This window comes from Salpingoeca rosetta, assembly GCF_000188695.1.
Source record: "Salpingoeca rosetta unplaced genomic scaffold supercont1.27, whole genome shotgun sequence".
NCBI classification, from domain to species: Eukaryota; class Choanoflagellata; order Craspedida; family Salpingoecidae; genus Salpingoeca; species Salpingoeca rosetta.
The window spans coordinates 187072-208824 of NW_004754907.1; the positions used below are offsets into that span (position 1 = coordinate 187072).

General features: G+C 56.5%; 3 protein-coding genes across 3 annotated transcripts in view; 2 read left to right on the plus strand and 1 right to left on the minus strand.

The window, feature by feature from the left end:
- The window catches only part of PTSG_08958 (uncharacterized protein), a gene marked incomplete at both ends in the record, with an annotated part of 1361 nt that extends 361 nt beyond the window's left edge, over positions 1-1000 (minus strand). The window contains 3 exons of the mRNA XM_004989699.1: positions 33-143; positions 322-439; positions 675-1000. Coding sequence (XP_004989756.1) covers positions 33-143; positions 322-439; positions 675-1000 — 555 coding nt within the window. The remainder of the gene's footprint in view (positions 1-32; positions 144-321; positions 440-674) is intronic.
- A 1086-nt stretch (positions 1001-2086) lies between these two features.
- On the plus strand, positions 2087-14186 carry PTSG_08959 (uncharacterized protein; the record flags this gene model as incomplete). Its single annotated transcript, XM_004989700.1, has 25 exons — positions 2087-2211; positions 2498-2589; positions 2786-2915; positions 3087-3231; positions 3548-3611; positions 4221-5696; positions 5872-5909; positions 6144-6212; positions 6514-6652; positions 6903-6999; positions 7212-7343; positions 7577-7639; positions 7861-9103; positions 9263-9320; positions 9597-9778; positions 10023-10096; positions 10339-10454; positions 10642-10755; positions 10977-11015; positions 11242-11429; positions 11620-11687; positions 11886-11986; positions 12135-12230; positions 12405-13394; positions 13771-14186. 25 exons carry the CDS (start codon positions 2087-2089, stop codon positions 14184-14186), a joined length of 6255 nt encoding a protein of 2084 aa, XP_004989757.1.
- A 1164-nt stretch (positions 14187-15350) lies between these two features.
- The window catches only part of PTSG_08960 (uncharacterized protein), a gene marked incomplete at both ends in the record, with an annotated part of 8800 nt that continues 2397 nt past the window's right edge, over positions 15351-21753 (plus strand). Inside the window, 15 exons of the mRNA XM_004989701.1 lie at positions 15351-15444; positions 15675-15798; positions 16001-16206; positions 16388-16465; positions 16684-16977; positions 17286-17423; positions 17844-17903; positions 18065-18146; positions 18350-18481; positions 18649-18711; positions 19071-20175; positions 20450-20579; positions 20817-21007; positions 21170-21249; positions 21491-21585. Coding sequence (XP_004989758.1) covers positions 15351-15444; positions 15675-15798; positions 16001-16206; positions 16388-16465; positions 16684-16977; positions 17286-17423; positions 17844-17903; positions 18065-18146; positions 18350-18481; positions 18649-18711; positions 19071-20175; positions 20450-20579; positions 20817-21007; positions 21170-21249; positions 21491-21585 — 2872 coding nt within the window. The remainder of the gene's footprint in view (positions 15445-15674; positions 15799-16000; positions 16207-16387; positions 16466-16683; positions 16978-17285; positions 17424-17843; positions 17904-18064; positions 18147-18349; positions 18482-18648; positions 18712-19070; positions 20176-20449; positions 20580-20816; positions 21008-21169; positions 21250-21490; positions 21586-21753) is intronic.

The window sequence follows — 21753 nt, forward strand, 5'->3', positions numbered from 1 at the left end:
ATGTGTATCGCCATTCACAGCGCAACCCGTACTTCGCAGACGAGGGCATCCTCGTCAAGGCGCACGTGGCGGTAGCGGCAGTTGTCACGGTCGCATTTCCCGCGCGAAAAGAAGACACAGTCCGGCACCATGCTCCCAATAGCCTGTTCATCAGTACATACGCGACACCAGATGCAACACGGTTAGACCACGAGACCGCTCAAGCAAAGCGTGAGGGCACTCGATGCACAAACACGGACAAAGACTCAGGCACACTCGTAACTGCGCGAGCTCAACCTGCACCACCTCCACAAACCACCACCACCACCACCACCACCACACCTGGTGCTGCCGTGGGCACGGATTAGAGCATGCGGACGTGAGATAGCGCGGGCACACAGCGACGCTGGCAGGGTCGTGTGCAAACGCACAGGTTGGGCCGCGTCGACACTGCCCAAACCTGCACGGAAGAGTTTGTGTCAACGGGGCGAGTGCGTGTGCGTGTGTGTGTGTGTGCGTGTGAGGTGCTTGAGACAGCAACAACGCATTGAAAAGCAACCCAAGCGCATGACACACGCATACACAACGAGGATCACAACCGCTGTTACACCACACCAATCCATGCTGCTTGCAAGCGCACAAGCCATCCAGTTCCAATCAAATCCACAAGCAAGCCATTGTTCTGGCGTCTGTACCGAACAAAGTGCAGGCAGTTTGTCTTCTGGGTTGAAGGTCCCAATCCAGCATTGAAAGGCACGCCGCCACGTGGGGAGGTGGATCCTGGCCTGTGCCGTTGCGGAAGTGTTGGGCTGTCTCCCATCAACATGCCATGCGCCGCACCAAACCCACCACGGCTGCTCCCACGGCCACGAGGACTCCCACCTCGCCAACTGGGCGCAAACGCCGATGATGCCACGTGCGCGCCGCCGCCACCACGACCGCCACCGCGGCCACGGTGCGGAGACCCTCCTCCGGCTGCCAGCTCCTCGATGCCAACTGGTTTCATTTGCCCACTTGCCATGAGATTGAACAAGTGTCGTGGCAGCTGAATGTGAACGCTCTTGATGCCATGCCCTCTTCCTCCCCTTCCTCCCCTGCCCCTTCCTCGTCCCCTGCCTCCCCTGCCTCCTCTGCCTCCTCTGCCACCCCTTCCTCCTCTGCCTCTTGAGGTTGATCCACGCATCTGTGCACCTGTGTGTGTGTGCGTTGGTGCACGCGATATTGAGTGGCTGGTTCGTGAGTGAGAGGACAGCCCAGTTGGTAAATAAATATTCTTGGTAAGATTCCATGCACCGTAATACGTACGCTAAATTGTCATCGAATCATTCCATCTTTTCATGAAACTTGTTCGGCAAGCACAAGAGCTCTTTGGTTGCTTGTTGCCGAAGAACAAAAGGGAGGTCCTTTGTCGCTCCCCATCAACATCGCCATCAGCGTTTGCGTGTGTGTGATTTGTGCTTCTTGCTTGCACGCGCACATCTGCTCTTCTCGCCTTGTGGGAACTCCACCACTTAGCAATTCGCCTCTTCTCACGTAAGTGTACGATGTGGTGGAGGCTGCTGGCTGGTTGCATGGGTGGTTGCTTGGTTGGTTGGAGCGGCATGTGCTTGTGGTGTGGCGTGCCTGCTGCTGTTATCGTGGTGCTTGTGACGCTGCCTTCATGAGTGTTGTGTTATTTTGGGGCGGAGCAGGAAGGATAGCTCCCTGCCCCAACCTCTCTGTTTTCTCTTCGTATCTTCGTGATTGCTCACATGGTCACTGTGCGACTAAACTGGACTGGGCTGGACTGGACTGTTGTTCGTGTTGTTCCCACGGTCGTATTCTGGGCGTTTGCTGTGCTTTGCTTTGATGTGGTTTGTGCTTTGATGTGGTTTGCTGTGTGGTTTTGTGGGGGTGCAGACCAAACAGCATCTTTACTCTTGCGGGGCTGTCACACGTCACTTCTTCTGGCGTGGCCCGTCTCAGAGGAGTGCTCAAGACGTCAAAAGCGTCAAGCACGCGCTGAAGCAACGAAACGGTAACGAGACTCGCAACAACAACCACAGGAGCACCAGGAACAGCAGGAACAGCAGGAGCAGCAGGAGCAGCAGGCAGGCAGGCAGGCACCATGTCTGTGATTATCACGGGGTTTGACCCGTCCAACCTTGCCGAGTTTATTGGCCGCGACCGTCGCTGTCTCAAGGCCCTGCAGGCTTCATCATGGCCAGAGGCACTCGACATGTTCCCCATGCGGTGTGTGTGTGTGTGTGTGTGTGTGTGTGTGTGTGTGTGTTTGTGTGTGTTTGTGTGTGTTTGTGCGTGTTTGGTTTGTGCGTGTTTGGTTTGTGTGTGTGTGTGTGTGTGTGTTTGTGTGTGTGTGTGTGTTTGTGTGTGCGTGTGCGTGTGCGTGTGTGCGTGTGCGTGTGTGCGTGTGTGCGTGTCTGTGTGTGTGTGTTTGTGTGCGGTCATGTGTACAACGCAAGGCATCGCCCCACTTATCAGGCACTCATTGCGCGCCTTATTTGTAATCTTTATTCAGGGAACACTTCTTCCCAGAGATTAGCCGCGGCAAGTGCAAGGAATGCCCCAAGAACTACTGCACACACATCTCCAGCCTGTACACCAGCACATGTGCGTTGAGCCCCAAACAATCGTACACGCGTGTGTGAACGTGTGTGTGAGCATGTCCATGTGGGTGTGATGGAAACGCTCACACGTGTCCTCAGCCGTTTGCACTGCCACTGCCGCGCGTCCTGCTTGAACTCATATTCACCACATCATCACTCACTCCCATGTTCACTCCCACCATCACCGCCACCGCCGTCAGCTGGGGGTAAGACGCGGCGTGTGTCGACGCACGCCTTCTTCCGCGTGCATCTTGGGCTGTGGTATCCCATCACGGACGACCTCCTTCACAACTCCTGGCGCCGCCTCATCTCCTGCGAATACGGCATTCGGTGTGTGTGTGTGTGTGTGTGTGTGTGTGTGTGTGAACCTGTGTGTGTGTGTGTGCGTGCGTGCGTGCGCGCGCGTGCGCGCGCATGGTGTGTTCAATGCCACTCGACCGCTTCCGTTCCCGCACCGTTGATCCTTACGCCACACCATGCCACCACCACTACCACCAACAGCGGCAACGGACAGGGCAAAGGCCCGCCGGGCCCCAACGGGCTGGCGCCCATCTGCATCAACCCGCACCACTACCACGTGGACCCGGAGGACGAGCGCCTCTTCTTCGACCTCCTCGTCAAGGAGAGCTCCCGCGCAGGATTCACCGTCAGTTGTTGTTGTTGTTGCTGTTGATTTGTGTTGCTTGTGTATTTGATGTGTGCGGGCGTGTGTGTGTTTGCATGTGTGTGTGTGTGTGTATGTGTGGGTATGTGTGGGTGTGGGTGTGTATGTCTGTCTGTGCTTGTGTGTGCGTGCTTGTCTGTCCCCCACATGCCCTGGTGCTACTGCTGCTGTTGCTGCTGCTACGCATGTGTGTGCGTCAACACACCGCATGGTGCCTCATGCATGATGTTTCCCACGACGGTTGCTGCTCCTCCCTCCCTCCAAAACAAACACATTCCAATCGTGTCGTGCGGTGCAGATTGAGCACACTCCTTACGAGGCCGGCATGTACTACAAGCTCTGCATGGCCCTTGTTGACGCTTGTAAGTTGCTCTCACGCGCATGGCTCGTGCATGACACGTGCATGACACACACACATGACACACACGCACATCCACGTGAAGTCCCTTTATGCGACTGCTTCTCGTGAGAAGGATACTTCTGTAAAGTGTTGAGTGCCGACTGTTGTACTCACCCGCTCTGACGGAAACGAGCGGAACCCAGGGTTAAGCAAGCGAGGATAAGGTAGTCTCGGTACGAGACGATTGACAACACTGATCTAAAGGTGACGGCAACTTTTCTAGACCGCATAAACTGACGGAATAACTAATCATTAAAGCAGCAGGTATCTCCTACACAAGTCGGAGGAATAGCAATACGCATGTATTCTTTTACCATAAATAGACTACAGGAGATGTTTGGTCTATTATAAGAGTCCTGCCACTACCTACGGATCAGCACCAACTTTAGCGTGTTGAAGACACACACACACACACACCACACACACACACACACACACACACACACACACACACACACACACACACACACACACACACGACAGGTCTGCGATTGCAGCCTCACCCCCTGTTCCTCCCCTTGCTCATCTTCTTTCTCCTTCTTTCCTCGCTCTTGCGTCACTCTGCGTGCAGCCAACAAGTTTGTGCGGCCGTTGTGCGAGCAGGGCGACGACAACATCGCAGCACTGTCATCGACTATTGGCTACGGGACGGCGAATTTGCAGCACTCGCCGCCCCTTTCCGCCAACAGCAACCAGGAGCAAGTACAGTTCCAAGAACAGCAACAACTGCAGCAGCAGGGGCCTGTACACGAGTGGCACAAGGAGGAGGGCGAGTCTGTGCCGTCCCCGCCATCAGCCGACGGTGGCGGAGAGCACGTGTCTGACATTCTGCAGCGTCAGCAGAAATACCAGCAGCTGCTGCTCCAGCAACAGCAACAACAACAGCAACAGCAACAGTATCAGCAGCAGCAGCAGCCGTACCAGCCGCCTGCGCAGAGCGAGAGCCTGCGCGGGGTGGTGCAAGCGCCGGGGCATGTGCTGTCGCTGATGCGAGAGCAGGGGTCGCCCGCTGACAGCGCCACAGGCTCCGTGTACAGCGAGCAGAGCGCAGCCACAAACAGCTCAGCCGGCCATCACAACCACCATCACCACCAACACCACCAGCAACACCAGCAACACCAGCAACAACACCAGCAACAACACCAGCAGCAGCAACAGCAGCAACACCAGCAGCCTGCGCACCTGCTTGGCCAGACGGCACATCTTGGCCGCAACGGTGGCTTCGTCAGCAGCGGTTTGCACGTCGACACCACCGCTGCGCCACCGCCATCACTATCATCATCATCATCATCATCGCCATGGTCTGTGCAGCCAACCGCCAACGCCACCACCACCACCACAGCCACAACCACGGGTATGGGCACGCCTGCGAGCGACGTGGCTGGTGATGCTGGAGTACTGCACATGCTGGATCAGGACCTGTTTGAGCTTCCACCGCCCGGTGCGGAGGACGATGGTGCCGCAACGCCGGAGCGAACATCTCCGCCACATGCACACGATCAGCAGCAACAACAACAACAACAACAACAACAACAACAACAACAACAACAACAACAACAACAACAACAATATCAGCAGCAACAACAACAATATCAGCAGCAACAACAACAATATCAGCAGCAACAACAACAATATCAGCAGCAAGAAGAAGGAGTTGGCGTGATGCAATCAGGGTATGACGTTGCGCAATCGATGCGGGGCGGCGTGCGCTTCCTGGGACAGGAAGACAACAGCTCTGCAAGCGCTAGCATGGAGCCGCCAGACTTTGGCGCTGACACGCTGTTCAACGAGGGTTATGGCAGCGGCTACGATGCTGACGCTTCCAACGTGATGACGACTGCAGCAGACGATGACTCGGGAGCACAGGCCACGACATCCACGGCCATGCTGGAGGGCGGCGACGATGGCGATGGCAGCGAGCGCAGTTGGCGGCAGGGGCGGCGGTTGCAACGCACCCCGCGCGTGTCCCAGACGCTGTACCACAACACCGGATTCACCCTCGAGGAGTCCACTCCAACACACATCCTCGCATCCTTCACTGAGCATTGTGCGTTGAGAAGACTGGCGGAGAGAGTGTGTGTGCGTGCGTGCGCGTGTGTGTATGTGTTTCTTGTTCCTGCTTTGTGTACCTTCCTGCCTTGCGTCTGATTTCGCGTGCTGTCCCCAAGCAAGTGCCGCCTCACCATGCTGCATGTGCATTGCCTGATTCACCCCGTCCGCAGCTGGCATGACCCTCTTCTCCAACACAACCGCGCAGTCGGTGAGTGTACTCTGTGAACTGCGTGCTGTGTGTGTGCATGTATGCATGTGCGTTACGTTCGTGTATGTGGGTTCGTGTATGTGTGTGCATGCGCTGCCGTGAAGGCGATGCATTACTTGGATCACTCGCCGCGTACGACAGCACGTCCTGAATGCGACCTCACCACGCTCACACTCATGCCCACCACCAACACGCGCTGCTTGCCCAACAAACTATTCATGGTGTCGCCTTCAGCCGAACGAGAGCGGCGCTGGGATTGTGCTGTTGCCGCGATCCATGGACACAGAGGACGACAACTTCACGGTACAGTCCAGCAGCACTGTCACACACAGCGCTGTTGTGTGCGTATCTTGTCTGCGCGACTCGTGATCACACGTGTTGTGTTTGCCGTTGTTGAATTTTGCCATTGTGGCACGCAACGTGGCGTGAGCCGCCCTTGTCACTCGTCGACACCGTCCCAACAGCAACAGCAGCAGCAAGAGCACATGCTCACCACACACACACACATACACACATACACACACACACACGCACGCACACACACACACACACACACACAAACACACACACACAAAATCACGCTTGCAATGACGCACCGCGGCAGGCGTACGGGCTAATGAACCGGGAAGTGGCTGCGTTGTCCGGCAATGCGAGTGCGCTCTTCCCAGACGATCTGCAGTGTGAAGACTTTTTCTGGGGACACTGTCCTTCCTGTCACCTCCCACAGGCCATTGCAAAAACACGTACGATGCACTTTGGACAGGAAGCGTGCGTGCGTGCGTGCGTGCGTGCGTGCGTGTGTGTGTGTGTGTGTGTGTGTGTGTGTGTGTGTGTGTGTGTGTGTGTGTGTGTGGTGTGTTGGCATTTGGTCGCGTTGAAATTTTAACAGCTCCGCTCTCCCCCCCTTCTTTCCTCCTTTCATGACTCACCATCATCCCACCCCCCGCGTACGATCACCACACCCTTTCCCCATCCTCCTTCCCCCTTACACAGAGGTTGAGCAGCTGTGCTTCCAGTGCAACATGCCGCTGCCGGCACCGCGGCCGGGCGCCGACATTGCCTATCTCTTCCCCAAGATCTGCGCATACGAGTACGCACTACTGTTTGGTGTTGGATGCTGGCTGTTTGCTGTTTGCTGTTGCTGCATGTGGCGGTGGTGGTGGTGCATGTGTCTCTGGCAAAGTAGCAATTCACTTGTGTGAGCTGGCCACGTTCTGCTTGGTGTGACTCGCTGCTAACGCTCAATGCAAACACACACACACACACACACACACACATACACACACACATGTGGCTGTGCAGGCGGTTTGAGGAAGGTGTGGTCGTTGGGCTGTTTGCGGCTGCGGGCGGCGGTCTGGCTGTGGAGCGGATTCGCCACGATAATGTCGCCGACGCCGTCGTGTGCGGCGTCATCACCCGCTCAGCACACACCATGTACGCAGCCAAGGGTGGTTGTGTTTGTGGTGGTGGTCATTGTGGTGATGGTGGTTTTGGTTCGGTTTTGTTGAGGGAGCAACTGCTCGTTAACACCATTGGTTGCCTCTGTGACGTGTTCTTACTTGCTTTCATCAAAGTGCTGCGCTGTTGTGCATCACGACAACTGCCCCCACTCCACTTGCCACTGCTTTCTCACCTGTCCGTTGCTGCTTGCACACGTGTTTGTGCAGTGCAAATGCAAACAACGCGAAAGTGCGCAACACCTTTGACGTGGAAACGGTCTGCATGTATGGGTGAGTTCCTCCGCCACTCCTTCACGCCTGTCAAACCAGCACATTGCTCCTGTCCCTCCTTGTGCACAACTTCTACACACACACACACACACACACACACACACACACACACACACACACACACACACACACACACACACACACACACACGCTTAACGCAACCACCCACCCACCCCCTCACTCACACCCGTGTCTCCACCACCACCGCCACCGCACGGCAGCATCGTGCATGTGCTTGTCGGCGGTCCGGTGAAGACGGGCGATTTGCTGTACACGGGGCCGTACGATAACGATGACGACGTGACTGACGAGGACGATGGCTCTGTCACGTCCACGCCGCTCTCCCACGCCACGTCCGGTGCAGCTGTGGGCGAGATGCCTGCAGGCAACAGCCGCTCGCCACCGGCGCTGTCGTCGTCGTCGGCCACGCCCTCGCTCGTGAACGGCGGTGGCCGTCCCGACACGGACACAAACACACACACGCAGACGGCAGCACGCACAAAGCAGCCCGTCCTGACACGCAGCGGACACGACGAGGTGGTGTGCAGCAGCGACAACGACGATGATGACAGCGAAGATGATGACAACGACGGCGATGTTGGTGGAGGCTCCGCTCGGGATGAACTGAAACGGCGCCAGCTGGAACGGGTTGCCGGCCACCGGTTTGATGGCGGGCGCGGCAGCGGCGAGTATGACAACGTGACCACCCAAGGCACGACATTCGTGCTTGCAAGCAGCCCAACCTCGCCTCGCTACCAGCAAACACAGCAAGCAGACACGCAGCACCAGCTGACGCAGAAGGAGGCGGTGTCATCGGACACTGGGGCGCCGCCGTCAGCGTTTGGATACGAGGAGATAGCCGTGGCCGATGTTGCAGCTGACAGCAACAGCAACAGCAACAACACCAACACCGACACCGGCACCAACACCGGCACCAACCGGGAGGATGCTGCCACCAAGCCGTCCTCATCCTCACCGCCATCGTCGATGTCCGCGTCCACATCCGCCCCCTCCACCTCCCCGGCGCCGCTGGCACCCCAGCATGGCAGGGTGTCGACCCAGCAGCAAGCAGCCAACCGCAGCAGCACCCCCGGCAACGACGCCGATGTTGCTGATGGTGGTGTTGGAAGTGGCGTTGGTGATGGCGTGTCACCTCGCAAGCGGGGCGTGTTGACGTCGCTGTCGTCAGCGGATGCATGGCCCGCAGGTGTTGCCCAGGCCATGCGCACCTCGCCGTGGTCCAAACAGATTCTGCTGGGCATTGCGCTGGATGGCGGGGAAGGCAGCGAGGTTGAGGTGCGGGATGGGGTGGAGGTGCGACGTGTGCGGGCGCTCATCTCCCTCAACAACAACGTCACCGACGCCGCCATCAAGCAGCAGATTGACGACCTCAACTCGCAACTCAAGCAGCGCGTGGACGGCATTGTGCGCACACAGGAGAATATCCTACAGCGCCTCAAGAAGGTACCGGCAGGGGGTGTTTGTTTATGTATGTGTATGTGTATGTGTATGTGTGTGTGGTGTTAAGCGCTTGCATGGTGCAGTTGTTGCGGTTTGTTGTTTGTTCGCACTTGGCACCGCTCTTTCCTGATCACAATGGTCCTGTGTGTGCGTGTGTGTCAGGTTGAGCGGGCACAGCAGGTGCGCCATCCATCGCTTCATCGTCATCCCTCCGTCACAAGTCAGTCCCGCACCGGGCTCTTGCTCATCACGTGCTTAATGTGTTTTGGGGGAAGGCTTGTGTCCCTATTCACCAGCACAACTCCGCATACCATTGCACAAACACCCAAGTCACGCAAACATAGCGAATGTGGTACTGCCACCCTTGCACGGCCCTCACACCCCACACACCATACCACACCCCACACACCATATCACACCCCACACACCATACCACACAACACTGCTCGCGTCCCCCTCCTCCCCCTCCTTCCCCCTCTCTCCTTCCCAACGTCAGGTTCCAACTCTGTGCGCGTGATACCGTCGACGGGCGGGCTGCTGCTCCATGCGCAGCCGGCGCGCAAACTGGCGCGGCTGCGGCTGTTCCGCAAGCCAACACTCCGCGACCTGCCGGCCATGTGGTGCTTCATCGTCTCCCTTTCATCGCAACGCATGCTTCGCTTCATGCCAGAGACAACGGTGCGTGATTTTGCGTTTGTGTGTGTGTGTGTGGTGTATGGTGTAATTGTGTGCGTTTGTGATTGTGCATTCGTGCTTTTGCGCGTGTGCTTGGATGCGTGTGCGCTTGTGTTGGGACGGTTGTATCGTGGCATTCCTGCAGCGACATGTCTGTGTTTGTAGGTGTGTTTGGCTGTTCACCCCCAGTACTCACACGCTCTCATATCATGCACTCGTCGCCACATTGTGTGTGTGTGCCTTGCAGCGGGTGACATTCACTGGACAGTACGGGACATACACGCGTGTTGTTCTTCTCTGCGGCAGCGACCAGCGCGTGGCGTAAGTTGAATCGTGCTCGACTGGTTGCTCGAGTGTTTGCTCGTTGTACACTTGCAATCCTTGTGGTCTCGGCCAGTCCTCTTCTGTTCTCTCCTCTCACACTTACACACGCTCACGTGCATGTGTATGCACACACACACACACACACACACACACACACACACACACACATTCGTTCGCCCACGCACTCCCTCTCCCCCACATCTTCACATTACTTCCCCCTCCCCGCCCGTACGCCACAGCATCGTCAAACCATTCCAGGGGGCGCGTGCGCTGACGCTGGACGCGAGCGGGCAGCCGCGGTTTGTGCGCGTGGCGTCGCTGGAGGACCTGCCGTGGTTCTCCATCCAGGAAGTCGGTATGTTGCCAGCACGAGTGGTGGTGGTGGTGGTGGTGGTGGTGGTGGTGTATGGCGTGTGACTCTTTTGAATCGTGCCATTGTGAACCTGACGTTCGTTCTGATACGCGCGCGCACACACACACACATCCATCCCTCTCGTGTCGATCCTCCTTACACCCCACTGCCCGCGTCACGACGCCACCAGCGACCAACTACTTCTCGTTCACGCGCGGCGGACGGCACCTGGCTGTTTCTGCCAGCGGGCGGCCGTACCCGAACTACAGGCGAAAGTCCACATTCGACAAGCGCGCCTGCTTCGGTGCGCTTGCGTTTGCGCGCGCGTGTGTGTGCATGTGCGCGTGTACGTGTGTGTGTGCATGTGCGCGTGTACGTGTGCGTGTGCGTGGCTGCATGACTTCAAAACGTTTGCTTCGGGCAGCGTTGTTTGTGTTGGTCGCGTGCGTGTGCGTTGTGCGTATTCGGGGTTTCTCCTCACCCTTTGCATCATGTGATTGTCTGCTTGCATGTGTTGCTGTGCAGAGATTCGCCAGGACGTAGCCTCACATCAGTCAACTACAAGTACGCAACCCATCGACTGCCATGCTCGTGTCTCTCTTCACCTTCGCTTATGCTCGCCTTTCTACACACACACACACACACACACACACACACACATGCATATGTGCACACGTGCACACGTGCACACATACACACACACATGCAAACACACACACACACACACACATCCGCGCCTCCTCCTCCTCACCACCACCATCACCAACCACCATGGCGTCCACCTCCTCAGAGCGGCACATGCTCGTGTCGCGGTTTGATGACGTTGAGCACCACCTGCGCCCCGGCCGCCACCTGCACCTCACCCGCAGCGAGAAGCAGCGCGTCCTCAACCTCAATGCCTTTGCAGACAAGCGCGTGTGTCTGTGCCGCCTGTATGCCCAGACCACGCAGGAGGCCGTGCGCGTCTTTGGCGGCAAGGTGCGGTCGCAGTCGCGCTCATTTGTGTCATGGACGTATATGTGTGTGTGTGTGCATTTATCCTGTGTGTGTTTGCATACCCTTGTGTGCGTGCATGTGTGATTCTGTTGCCCCACACTCTGCATCTCCCTTGTCCACTCACCTCGTCTCGCCTCTGCTCTGCACAACACGACACGACACCTGTGCACAGGTGGATTGCAAAGGCCACGGGCTGCAGTCACTTCTCGCATTCGAAGTCATCAGCCGCCCTCTTGTCAGGTCTGCAACACTACCCTGCACACGCGCCTGGAAAGACTGTGTGTGTGTGTGTGTTGCGCTCCTGGTGATTATTCTTCCCGCACCCCACAATCCAAAAGTCACCCCGAACCTCACACCACATCACACCACATCACAACCCATCACAACACACCACATGACACCACACGACACCGCCCCTTGTCCGTGATTTGTTTGCAGACTGCTGCACGCCGACGGGTACATTGGCCTGAAGGACGGTCTCCCTGTCTTCACCACCGCCACGGACGCATCAACCGCCTTTGAATGGATCTCGACAGAAGGTGCGTGTTTTGCGTCGCGTGCATGTGTGTGCGTTGTGTGTTGTGTACAGGCAACGGTGGCCTTTGTCACAACATCACCACGCCTGAATGGTGTATCTGTACTCACCCCATCCCATCCCAACCTCCACCTCCCCCCCCCAAATTACAGATGGTGTTGCGCTGCGGTGCGGACAGCACTACCTCTGCTTTGATGAGGACGGCAACCCACGCGTCTCCACCACCATCACGCCTGCTTGCATCTTCGGTTCGTTTGTCTGCGCGTGTGTGCATGTTTGTGTGTTGTTGTATGTGTGTGTGTGTGTGTATACGACCACGAGCGTCTCTGTGATCGCTGCTACTGATCGAATGTGTTTCATGTGTCCTCACGCCACAACACCACCGCCACCGCAACCCCGGCAATTGACACTGCACCGTGCAGTGGCGGACATTGGAGAGCAGCTGGCACACCATGCGAAGACGGATGCCGACGAGTCTGATGCGTCGATACTCTCTGACGTGGACGAGGCAAGCAGCGGCGATATCACAGACACCGACCACTATGACACGGACGGCGACGGTGCGTTTGAGGAAGTGCTCACCGCTGCCAACGGCGCAACCGCCAGCAAGCGGAACGAGCGCGCGAACAACAGCAACAACAGCCGCGACAAGAGCATCCCCAACGCCAGCACCAACACCAACGCCACCAATGACGACGACGACGACGACGACGATAATGCTGGTACCGACAGCGGCGTTGACCGCCCGTCCCGGGCACGGAGACGAAAGCGGCGGGGAATGAGCCCTCTTCGCCGCGAACACACAATCGCAGGCACCCCCGACGAGCTGAGGGAGCTGGACGACGTGGTTGATGTCGACTTGCACGGCGACGCCGACGGCAGCGGCAGCAGCGGTGGTCGGCGTAGTCGACGGCGAAGCAGCAACAGCAGCAACAGCGGCGGCGGTGGTGGTGGTGGGAAGACGGCGAGGCGAAGCCAAACAGCGGGCGCGTTGTCAAGTGTTATGAGCGGCAGCAGCAGCAGCGCGACTGGTGCTGTTGATGCAGGGACTGTTGGCGATGAGCGTAGTGGGGGCGCTGGTGTGTTGGCGAGAGAAGAACAACAGCAACGTAAACAATCAAAGCCGCACCGCCGTGCTCGTGGTCGCGGTGGTGATGATGGTGATGGTGATGGTGATGATGACAGTGAAGGCGATATTGACAGTGATGGTGGCGATGATGAAGGCCGAAGAGTTGAAGTGCAAGGCAATGCAACTACGGACTTCACCATGGTGCCAACACCATCATCGTCGTCGTCGTTGTTGTCGTCATCATCATCGCACCAGCAGTGCGACCGCATTGCGCTGTGCTTCGTGCACGCCAGCCGCCCTGTCGTCGTTCAGTGCGAGACAGCAAACTTTGCCATCAAAATTGGTGCGTGTGCGCGTGTATTGTGTTGCTTGTGTGTGCGTGTGTGTGCATGTTCATGTTTTGTTTGCTTTTGTGTGTGTGTGTGTGTGTTTATGTGTGTGTGTGTGTGTTTGTGTGTGTGTTCATGTTTTGTTTGCTTTTGTGTGTGCCCTTTGTGCGTGTCGGTGATTGTCGCGTCGTGTGCACACCCACAGTGATTCCGTTCATGTTTTGTTTGCTTTTGTGTGTGCCCTTTGCGCGTGTCGGTGATTGTCGCGTCGTGTGCACACCCACAGTGATTCTATCGCACCCCCACCCCACCTTTGCCCCGCATTCTCACCTCACCTTCCCCTACAACTTCTCGCCCTCTCCCATTCCCCTCCCCTCTCCCCGCCACCAGGCCGCTCCAAGCCGCTGTGTGTGTATGTTGCCCGCAGCAGCCATCCCGTTCCCAGCGACGAGCTTCCCTTTGAGTTCTTCGCATGTGTGCACACGCACGCGCGCAGCGACAGCGGCAACCACAGCAGCCGTGACGGCCGTGATCACCGTGGTGGCAGTCGTGGCGGCAGTCGCGACGACGTGAATTATGATGGTGGTGAGGATGAGAGCCGGCAGCCCTGGCAACCATGGTTGGATACGAGCAGCCTGACGGTGTGGGGATACAACAGCGCGGAGGACGAACTACAGCGCATTAGCCATGCTGTTCTCCTTCAGGACGCGTCAGAGCAGCAGGCAGAGCAGGGAGCCACCACCACCGCCGCCGCCGCCACACATGCAACCATACAGCACCGGGATTCGCAAATCTTCCTCGTGTAGCACGTGAGATGGATGATGGATGATGCTGCGACTGTTGATGCTGATGGTGATAATAACGCAGGCGTGACGTTATGTTACAGTACGCCATGCCAAAATCTTGATTTCCTTGTTTCCTGGATGCTGCTTTTGTCACGACATTGGTGTTGTGTTGTGTTGCCATGTGTCACACACACACACACACGCGCGCGCGCGCACGCATCGCATCACATCACGTGACACGTGACACGTGAATCTCACCTTAGCTTTTGGCTTTCCTTTGAATTCTTCCTTCTTATTGTTCGGCTTCACCTCCTTTTTGTTGTCCCTGTTTACCCCACCACACGTTTTGTCTTTGGCTTCCTTGCGTTTTCACAAATCTTCGTTGATATAAGCAGTGCTGTTGCTGACCCCCTTCTTTTGCTCTCATGCACGAGATTTAAATCGAATGTGTGATCTGATTGGTCTGAGTTGATTAGGCAAGCAAGGCAGGGTGGGCTGTTGCTTTCTTTGGTCGTTGCTGTGTGTGTGTGTGTGTGTGTGTGTGTGTGTGTGTGTGTGTGTGTGTGTGTGTGTGTGTGTGTGTGTGTGTGTGTGTGTGTGTGTGTGTACTCTGGAACATAACACCAACAACAGCGCGCGTGCACACGCACGCACCACACACCCAGTTGTGTCATCGTCGAGTGTACGATTAGCGCTGACATTCATGAATTTTCCACAACCCAAACAAGCGACAAAGCAAAGCAAGAAGCAAAAGGATAAAAGGAGAGAAGGGGAAAGGACCACCGAACCAGAGCAGACAAGGTCAACAACACGCGCACGCACCCTCGCACCGAAACACGAACACCCGACGACCACCACCATCAGCAGCACTGCCCTGCAGCATCACCACCACCACCACCACCACCACCACCACCGCAGGTGATCGTCGATACTGGCCAACACAAGAGACAGGCAAGCGCTTGTGCAGCCAGCATCATTTTCCAAAGTGGCCGACGCTCCACGCAAGTCGTTGGCTTTGCAAGCAGAAGCAGAAGAAGCCGCAGAAGAAGTGGAAGCACGTTGTTGTGCGCCAAGATGTGTGTTCAACTTGGGGGACTGAGCCTGAATTGGGCTCTGTGGAAAGAAGCCCAGCAGCGAGACGTCAAATTTGCTCAGGCACTTGTGTGCACTACATTGAACGATGCCATGGACTTGTTCCAGGTGGCCGAGCACCACTTCTTTGTGGAATGCAAAGCTGCGTGCCCCACTTGCCCAAAGAACAACTGCACTCACACGCGAGGTCGCTTCAACAGCACTAAAGGCACGTTGCCAAGACACCACGCCTGTGCTTGTGTTTGTGTTGCGCTCATGGTTGTCCTCATTGTGGGTGTGCCTGTGGAGTTGGCTACTGCCTTTGACATTGTGTCTTGCTTGCCTGTTGCATCAACGAATGCCCGGCTGACTAGCTGAGGCGCTGTCGTAACACATTTCCGCTCTTCGCTGCATGCACTTTGTACCATGTGGTTGTAGACTCCAAGCGACGGACGTCTACACACGCTTTTTTCAAGGAGCTGTTGGGCCACCGGTTTCCCATCACCGACGAGCTTCTTGTAGCCACGTGGAAGCTCATCGACAGCTGCGATTACGGCATCAAGTAAGCATGCACGGCTTGGCGCAGGAATGGTTGCCCTTGCAGAACAGTTTGCTTGCAAAGTTCACTCAATCACTCAATCACTCAATCACTCACTCACTCACTCACTCACTCACACATACACACACACACTCACTCACTCACTCACTTACTCACTCACTCACTCACTCACTCACTCACTTACTCACTCACACAACATCCAAAGGAGAAATGGTGCTGCGAAGAGAGACCGCGTGTGCGTGCATCCATATCACTATGCTGTGCCGCCCCAACACGAGGCTGAGGTGTTTCAGATACTCGTGCGCGAGTGCCGGAGGATGGGGTTTGCGGTCTATGTCAATGGCAGCATGGATGCGGACACGTGTGAGCCCGGAGACCTGGCAGACCTTGCGGCTCTCCTCAAAGACCAAGGTGCAGTATTGTGTGTGTGTGTGTGTGTGTGTGTGTGTGTGCGTGTGTGTGTGTGCCCTCTGTGCTCATTTCTTTGTGCTGTTGATAAGGCATGTGCGTGTTCCCTCCTGAGCTTGGTTGCCTCCCTTTCACACCCGCCATCGACGACTATAACAACACATTGCTTGCGCGTCACCTGCAGGTGACGCGTATCTGCAAGCGGCATTGCAGCACCACCAGCCCCAACAACAACATCTGCCGCAATCAGTGTCGCACGGCGGTAAGCAACGTAGTTCGTCACGTGACAACAGAATTGTTGAGAAAAGCAACGCGACTTCACCTTCACATGTGCGCACGCACACACACACACAAACACAATACACACAATGCGCACACACACACACACAAACACAATAACCACAAATGCACACACACACATACTCACGCATGCACCCGTGATCACACCCTTCCCCCCCCCTCCTTTTTCGGCATTAATAGCATCGCCGTCTTCATTGTCGTCGTCGTCGTCGTCCAGTGCTCGGAGCCCGCGGAGGACCGGACCGATTCGCCACTCGCGCACACGCGCGCAGAAACACGGACGCGCGCACACGACACAGCCATACACTCTCCCCGACCACCACCAGCAAGGACGCCAGCCGCCACCTGACGGTGGGATGGGCGGTTCGGTCCCGAACATGCTGGGCGGAGGTGCAAACGACCCCGAGATGCTGACGACGACGGCAGGCGCCTCGGTGCCACGAGGATGGTCAGACATATTTGACATCCCTCCAGGTGCGGTGGCAATCGTGGTGGTGCGTGATTGAGTGATGGCGTGATTGCGGCTGTGCGCATGTTCATGGCAGTGCTCGTCGCGACAATGGCATTGGTGTACAGGGCTGGTGATGTCATGTTGATCATGTGTGATGTTGATTGACTGCGAGAGGGTTCCGCCTCACCACTTGATCAGTGCCGCTGTTACGCTCTTGCACTCAAAAATCATAGCGCCAACATCTCACGTACACTCAACAACACTCACACAATCAACTACCGCACACGCACTCAACCACACAACCCAACTCCCCCTCCTCTCCAATGGTCAGTTGTTGGCTCGCCATCTGGACACTCGTCGTCATCGATGGACGCAACGCCGTCGCCACAGGCCGGCATGCAGCTTGTCGGTGCAGACATGATCAACTTTGGCAGTCTCCACGACCCGCAGCTGCAGGAGGAGATGGACGGTGCGCACGCGTTTGGTCTGGCGTTCAGCCCACCAGCATCCATCCAACAACAGCCACAGTTCCAACAACAGCAGCAGTTCCAACAACAGCAGCAACAACAGCCACAGTTCCAACAACAACAGCAACAACAGCCACAGTTCCATCAACAACAGCAACAGTGGCAAGAACAGCACCTCTCACCGCTGTCGCCACAAGAATCACCACCTTCGCTCGCACACACGCTTTCAGAGGGCTTGCCAGCCCACCCACCGCAGCCATCGTACGCATCATCACCTGGGGCAGGGCTGTCACCATCGTCGGCAGCAACAAGCGGGCTCTCGCCAGCCACAACCACGACCACAAGTGGCATGTCACCCGACGCACCCATCATACCATCACCAGTGCCATCACACGCATCACTTGACGAACTGCTGTCGATAGAGGTGTGGATGGCAAACTGCCCCTCCTGCGGCATGCTCCAAGTCGTCTTCAACGTCAGCTGTGAGTTGGCTGTCGTGCTAGTGCGTGCACTTGCGCTTGTGTTTCTTGCCCCTGTGCCGTGTGTGTTCTTGTCATTGTGTGTGTGTATGTGTGTGTGTGTGTGTATTCGGGTTCACCAATCACCAACACCACCACTGCCTCACCCATCCTCATCTGCACAGGCAAGTGCTTTCAGTGCGGGGCCGATCTCACCAGCACGGGTGCCGACATTGCCTACCTCTTCCCCAAACTCCGCGCATCAGAGTACGCGCACACCCAGATGTGTCTTCTTTGTTTCTTGGTGGTGCTGTTGTTGCTGTGCTCGTGTGTGTGCTCGTGTATGTGCTCGTGTGTATGTGTGTATGGTGCACACATTATCATTGCAAGGCATTCAGGTGTGAACTTGTGTCGTTCAACCCAAAGTACGCACCCGCATACACCCGCCCATGTGTGTGTGTGTTATGCAGGTCATTTGAGGAGGGCGATGTTGTTGGTCTGTTCTCGGCTGCGGGCGGGCGTCTGGTCATTGAGCGGTTGCGCCGCGAGAACGTTGCCGGTGCTGTCGTGTGCGGTGTCATCAGCAGATCAGCACACACCATGTACGCATTACCGCATACTGTTGCATTCTTCTCCATCGGCTTGTGTGCGCGCGTGTGTGTGAAATGCTATTGCCATGTCGTGCGTGCATGTGTGAAGTTGTGCTTCCTGACAACACCTCACCTTCGACCTCACCACACCATCACTCCACCACACACCGGCATGCCAGCGCCAATCGCCGGGAAGTGGAGTCACTCCCTGTGCAGCACATCGACCTCGTGTGCATGTTCGGGTGAGTCTATGTCACGCACTGGTGGACACAGCTTGGTGGTGGTGGTGGTGGTGGTGGTGGTGGTGGTGGTGGTGGTGGTGGTGGTGTGCATGTATTTGCTGCAGACACCACTCAGTGTTGTTGAATGTCGTGAACGGGCGACGAGACGTGGTTGTTACCACCAATCACGCTGTGCAGGGTACCGGGGCTCAATGATACAGCACACATGCACACATGCACACATGCACACTCATGTACCCGTGCACACTCACTCACTCACGCACACACGCACACACGCACACACACACACACAATCTCGCCCACTGACACCCAAATCCCACGCCATGTACGCAACGGCACGTGCGATGAATGGCACACAGCACAATCGAGACGAAGGTCGGGGGTCCTGTCAAGACGGGGGATCTGCTGTACACGGGGCCGTATGCGGTCTCGCTGGAGGACGCAGCCGCAGAGTTTGAACTGCTCAGCATCCACGACGACTATGATGATGATGATGATGATGATGATGATGATGATGATGATGATGATGATGATGATGATGATGATGATGATGATGATGATGATGATGAGTTCGGTGATGAGAGTGGTGGGGATGGCGGTGGTGACACGGCTTCTTCTGATCATCGTGATGGTAACAAGACAGCTGCATCGGTAACGAAAGCAGGCACCGTTGCGTCAACTGCTGAGGCAGATGCAACTGCGCCCAAGAATGATGGTGACGACGACGGCGACGATGATGATGACGACGAATGGGTGATGATTGAAGTTGAGGAGAGCGCGGTGCTTGACAACCACTACTCCGTGTCGTACTTATCAACGCAGGTGTCACGTGTCGAGTCGACTGAAGCACCCGAGGGCGATGCTGCGAGTTCAAAGCAGCACGTCGGCGCCCACGCCACCCCCGCTGTCACTCCTGGCGATCGGCAGAGCAGCAGGCGACGGAGCACGAGCGCCAAGAAAGAGCGAAGCAGCAGCACCACCAGCCACGGCGACAATGATGGTGGCAAGCAGAGGAAGGCTAGTACTGGCAGCGCCAATGGTAGGCGTCGCAACAACAGCAACAGCTCGAGCACCAGCAAGAACAGCAGCAAGAGCAAGCAGCCGTCTCGCATGCCCACCATCACCAGCACCACCGTACATGCAGGCAACGCTGATCACGCCAGTGCTGCCAGTGCTGAGTGGCCCGCAGGTGTTGCCCAGGCGAGCGCGCACCCGCAGCCAAGCCAGATTCTGCTGGGCATTGCGCTGGATGGCGGGGAAGGGAGCGAGGTTGAGGTGCGGGATGGGGTGGAGGTGCGACGTGTGCGGGCGCTCATCTCCCTCAACAACAACGTCACCGACGCCGCCATCAAGCAGCAGATTGACGACCTGCGTGTGCGTCTGGAGGCGAGGATGCAAACCATGTCACAGCACACACGCGACAACAAGGACGAAATCAGCGCTCTCAAAGCACGCGTGCACGAGGTGTGGTGTGTACGTGTGTGTGCGTTGTGCTGTGTTATGTGTGTTGTGTGTGCTGTGTGAGCTCATGTGTGTGTGTGTGTGTGTTTGCATGTGTGGGTGTGGGCGCGCGCGTGTGTTGTGTATGTGTGGGTGTGTGCTGTGTTGCATTGCGTAATTTCCACCGTGAGATGTGTACACGGGCATGTTACCTCTGCGTGCCCGTGCCTGTCCACCCTCGCTTTTCACTTGGACTGATAACCAGCACCACATGACCCTCCTCCACACATTGCATTAGCTTGAGCTTGCGACGAAGAACACGCGTCCGCGTGCAGGAAATCGCTGCCACATTTCCCGACGCGCACACGGACACACACGCGCGCGTGCGCACCGCCGTCAGCGAAGTATGTGGACTGGCAGACAGCAAGGTGGGATGGTTGTTCGGTGTGATGATTGCACATCGCTCGTCTATTCTAATGCGTTTGACATGGTGTCTCGTTTGTCTAAAGTTTCCTGACACACCGCACGCACACACACACACACACACACACACACTGACTCGGTTTGACACGCGTTTTCCTTTGCCTCAATCGTGCAACAACACACACACGCACACATGCACCAACTCAAACATACAAACATCGCAACACTTCAAACACTTGCAGAGTTTGAGCACGTGCTGTCGTGGGACGATCTGGTGACAGCGAGCGAGCCGCTCACACGCGACACAGTGCACACACGCACGTATTCGGACATTGTTCGAGGTGGCAGTGATGATGTTGGCACCATGCGTGTTGTCAAGTGCTTTCTCCTCTCCAACGAATCAGCAAAGTTTCTCGCATACTCCAAGCGACACGTACGAATGGGCCGAAGTTGCCGTGTGTGGTGTATGTGCGTTGTGCATGCTGCTTATGCGCGTTTGCGTTACATGTGTCATGTGTGGGGCTGCGAAAGGTCGAGAGCACTGCATCTTGCTCCAACACCTTCTTACCATCACGATCATCATCGGCACCATCAGGGCGTCAGTGCGGACTGTGATCGCCCGCGCCGCTGTACACGCGTCACCCTCCTCATCAAACCAGACGCCATGCACGCATGGTGAGGCCAGCGGTCTTCTTCGCTATTGTGTGTGTGTGTGTGTGTGTGTGTATGTGTGTGTGTGTGTGTGTGTGTGTGTGTGTGTGTGTGTGTGTGAGTGTGTGTGTGTGCGAGTGAGTGTGGTGTGTATTTCCGCAAGAGAGTGGCTGCTCGTCTGTGTCGTTTGCTTATGCCACGAGATACATTCACCTCCCCAACTTTCCTCATACCGCGGCTGCGCGTTGCTTTGCGTCACAAACAGGGAATTGGGAGAGGACATTCCCGATGATGAGCTTAAGGCGATGATTGAGGAGTTTGACCAGGACAACGACGGAGAGAGTGAGGAAGACGTAGCTTGTGCGTGTGTGTGCATCTGTGTGTTGTATGTTGCCATGATGGTGCTGTCTTATGACCGTTTGATGTCTGTTTGAAGTGTTCTATGAATAACATGGTGTCGACATGGTGTTGACAATGCGCCATATCTGCCAATGCTTCCATCGCAGTCGCTCACCCCTCAACCCTGTC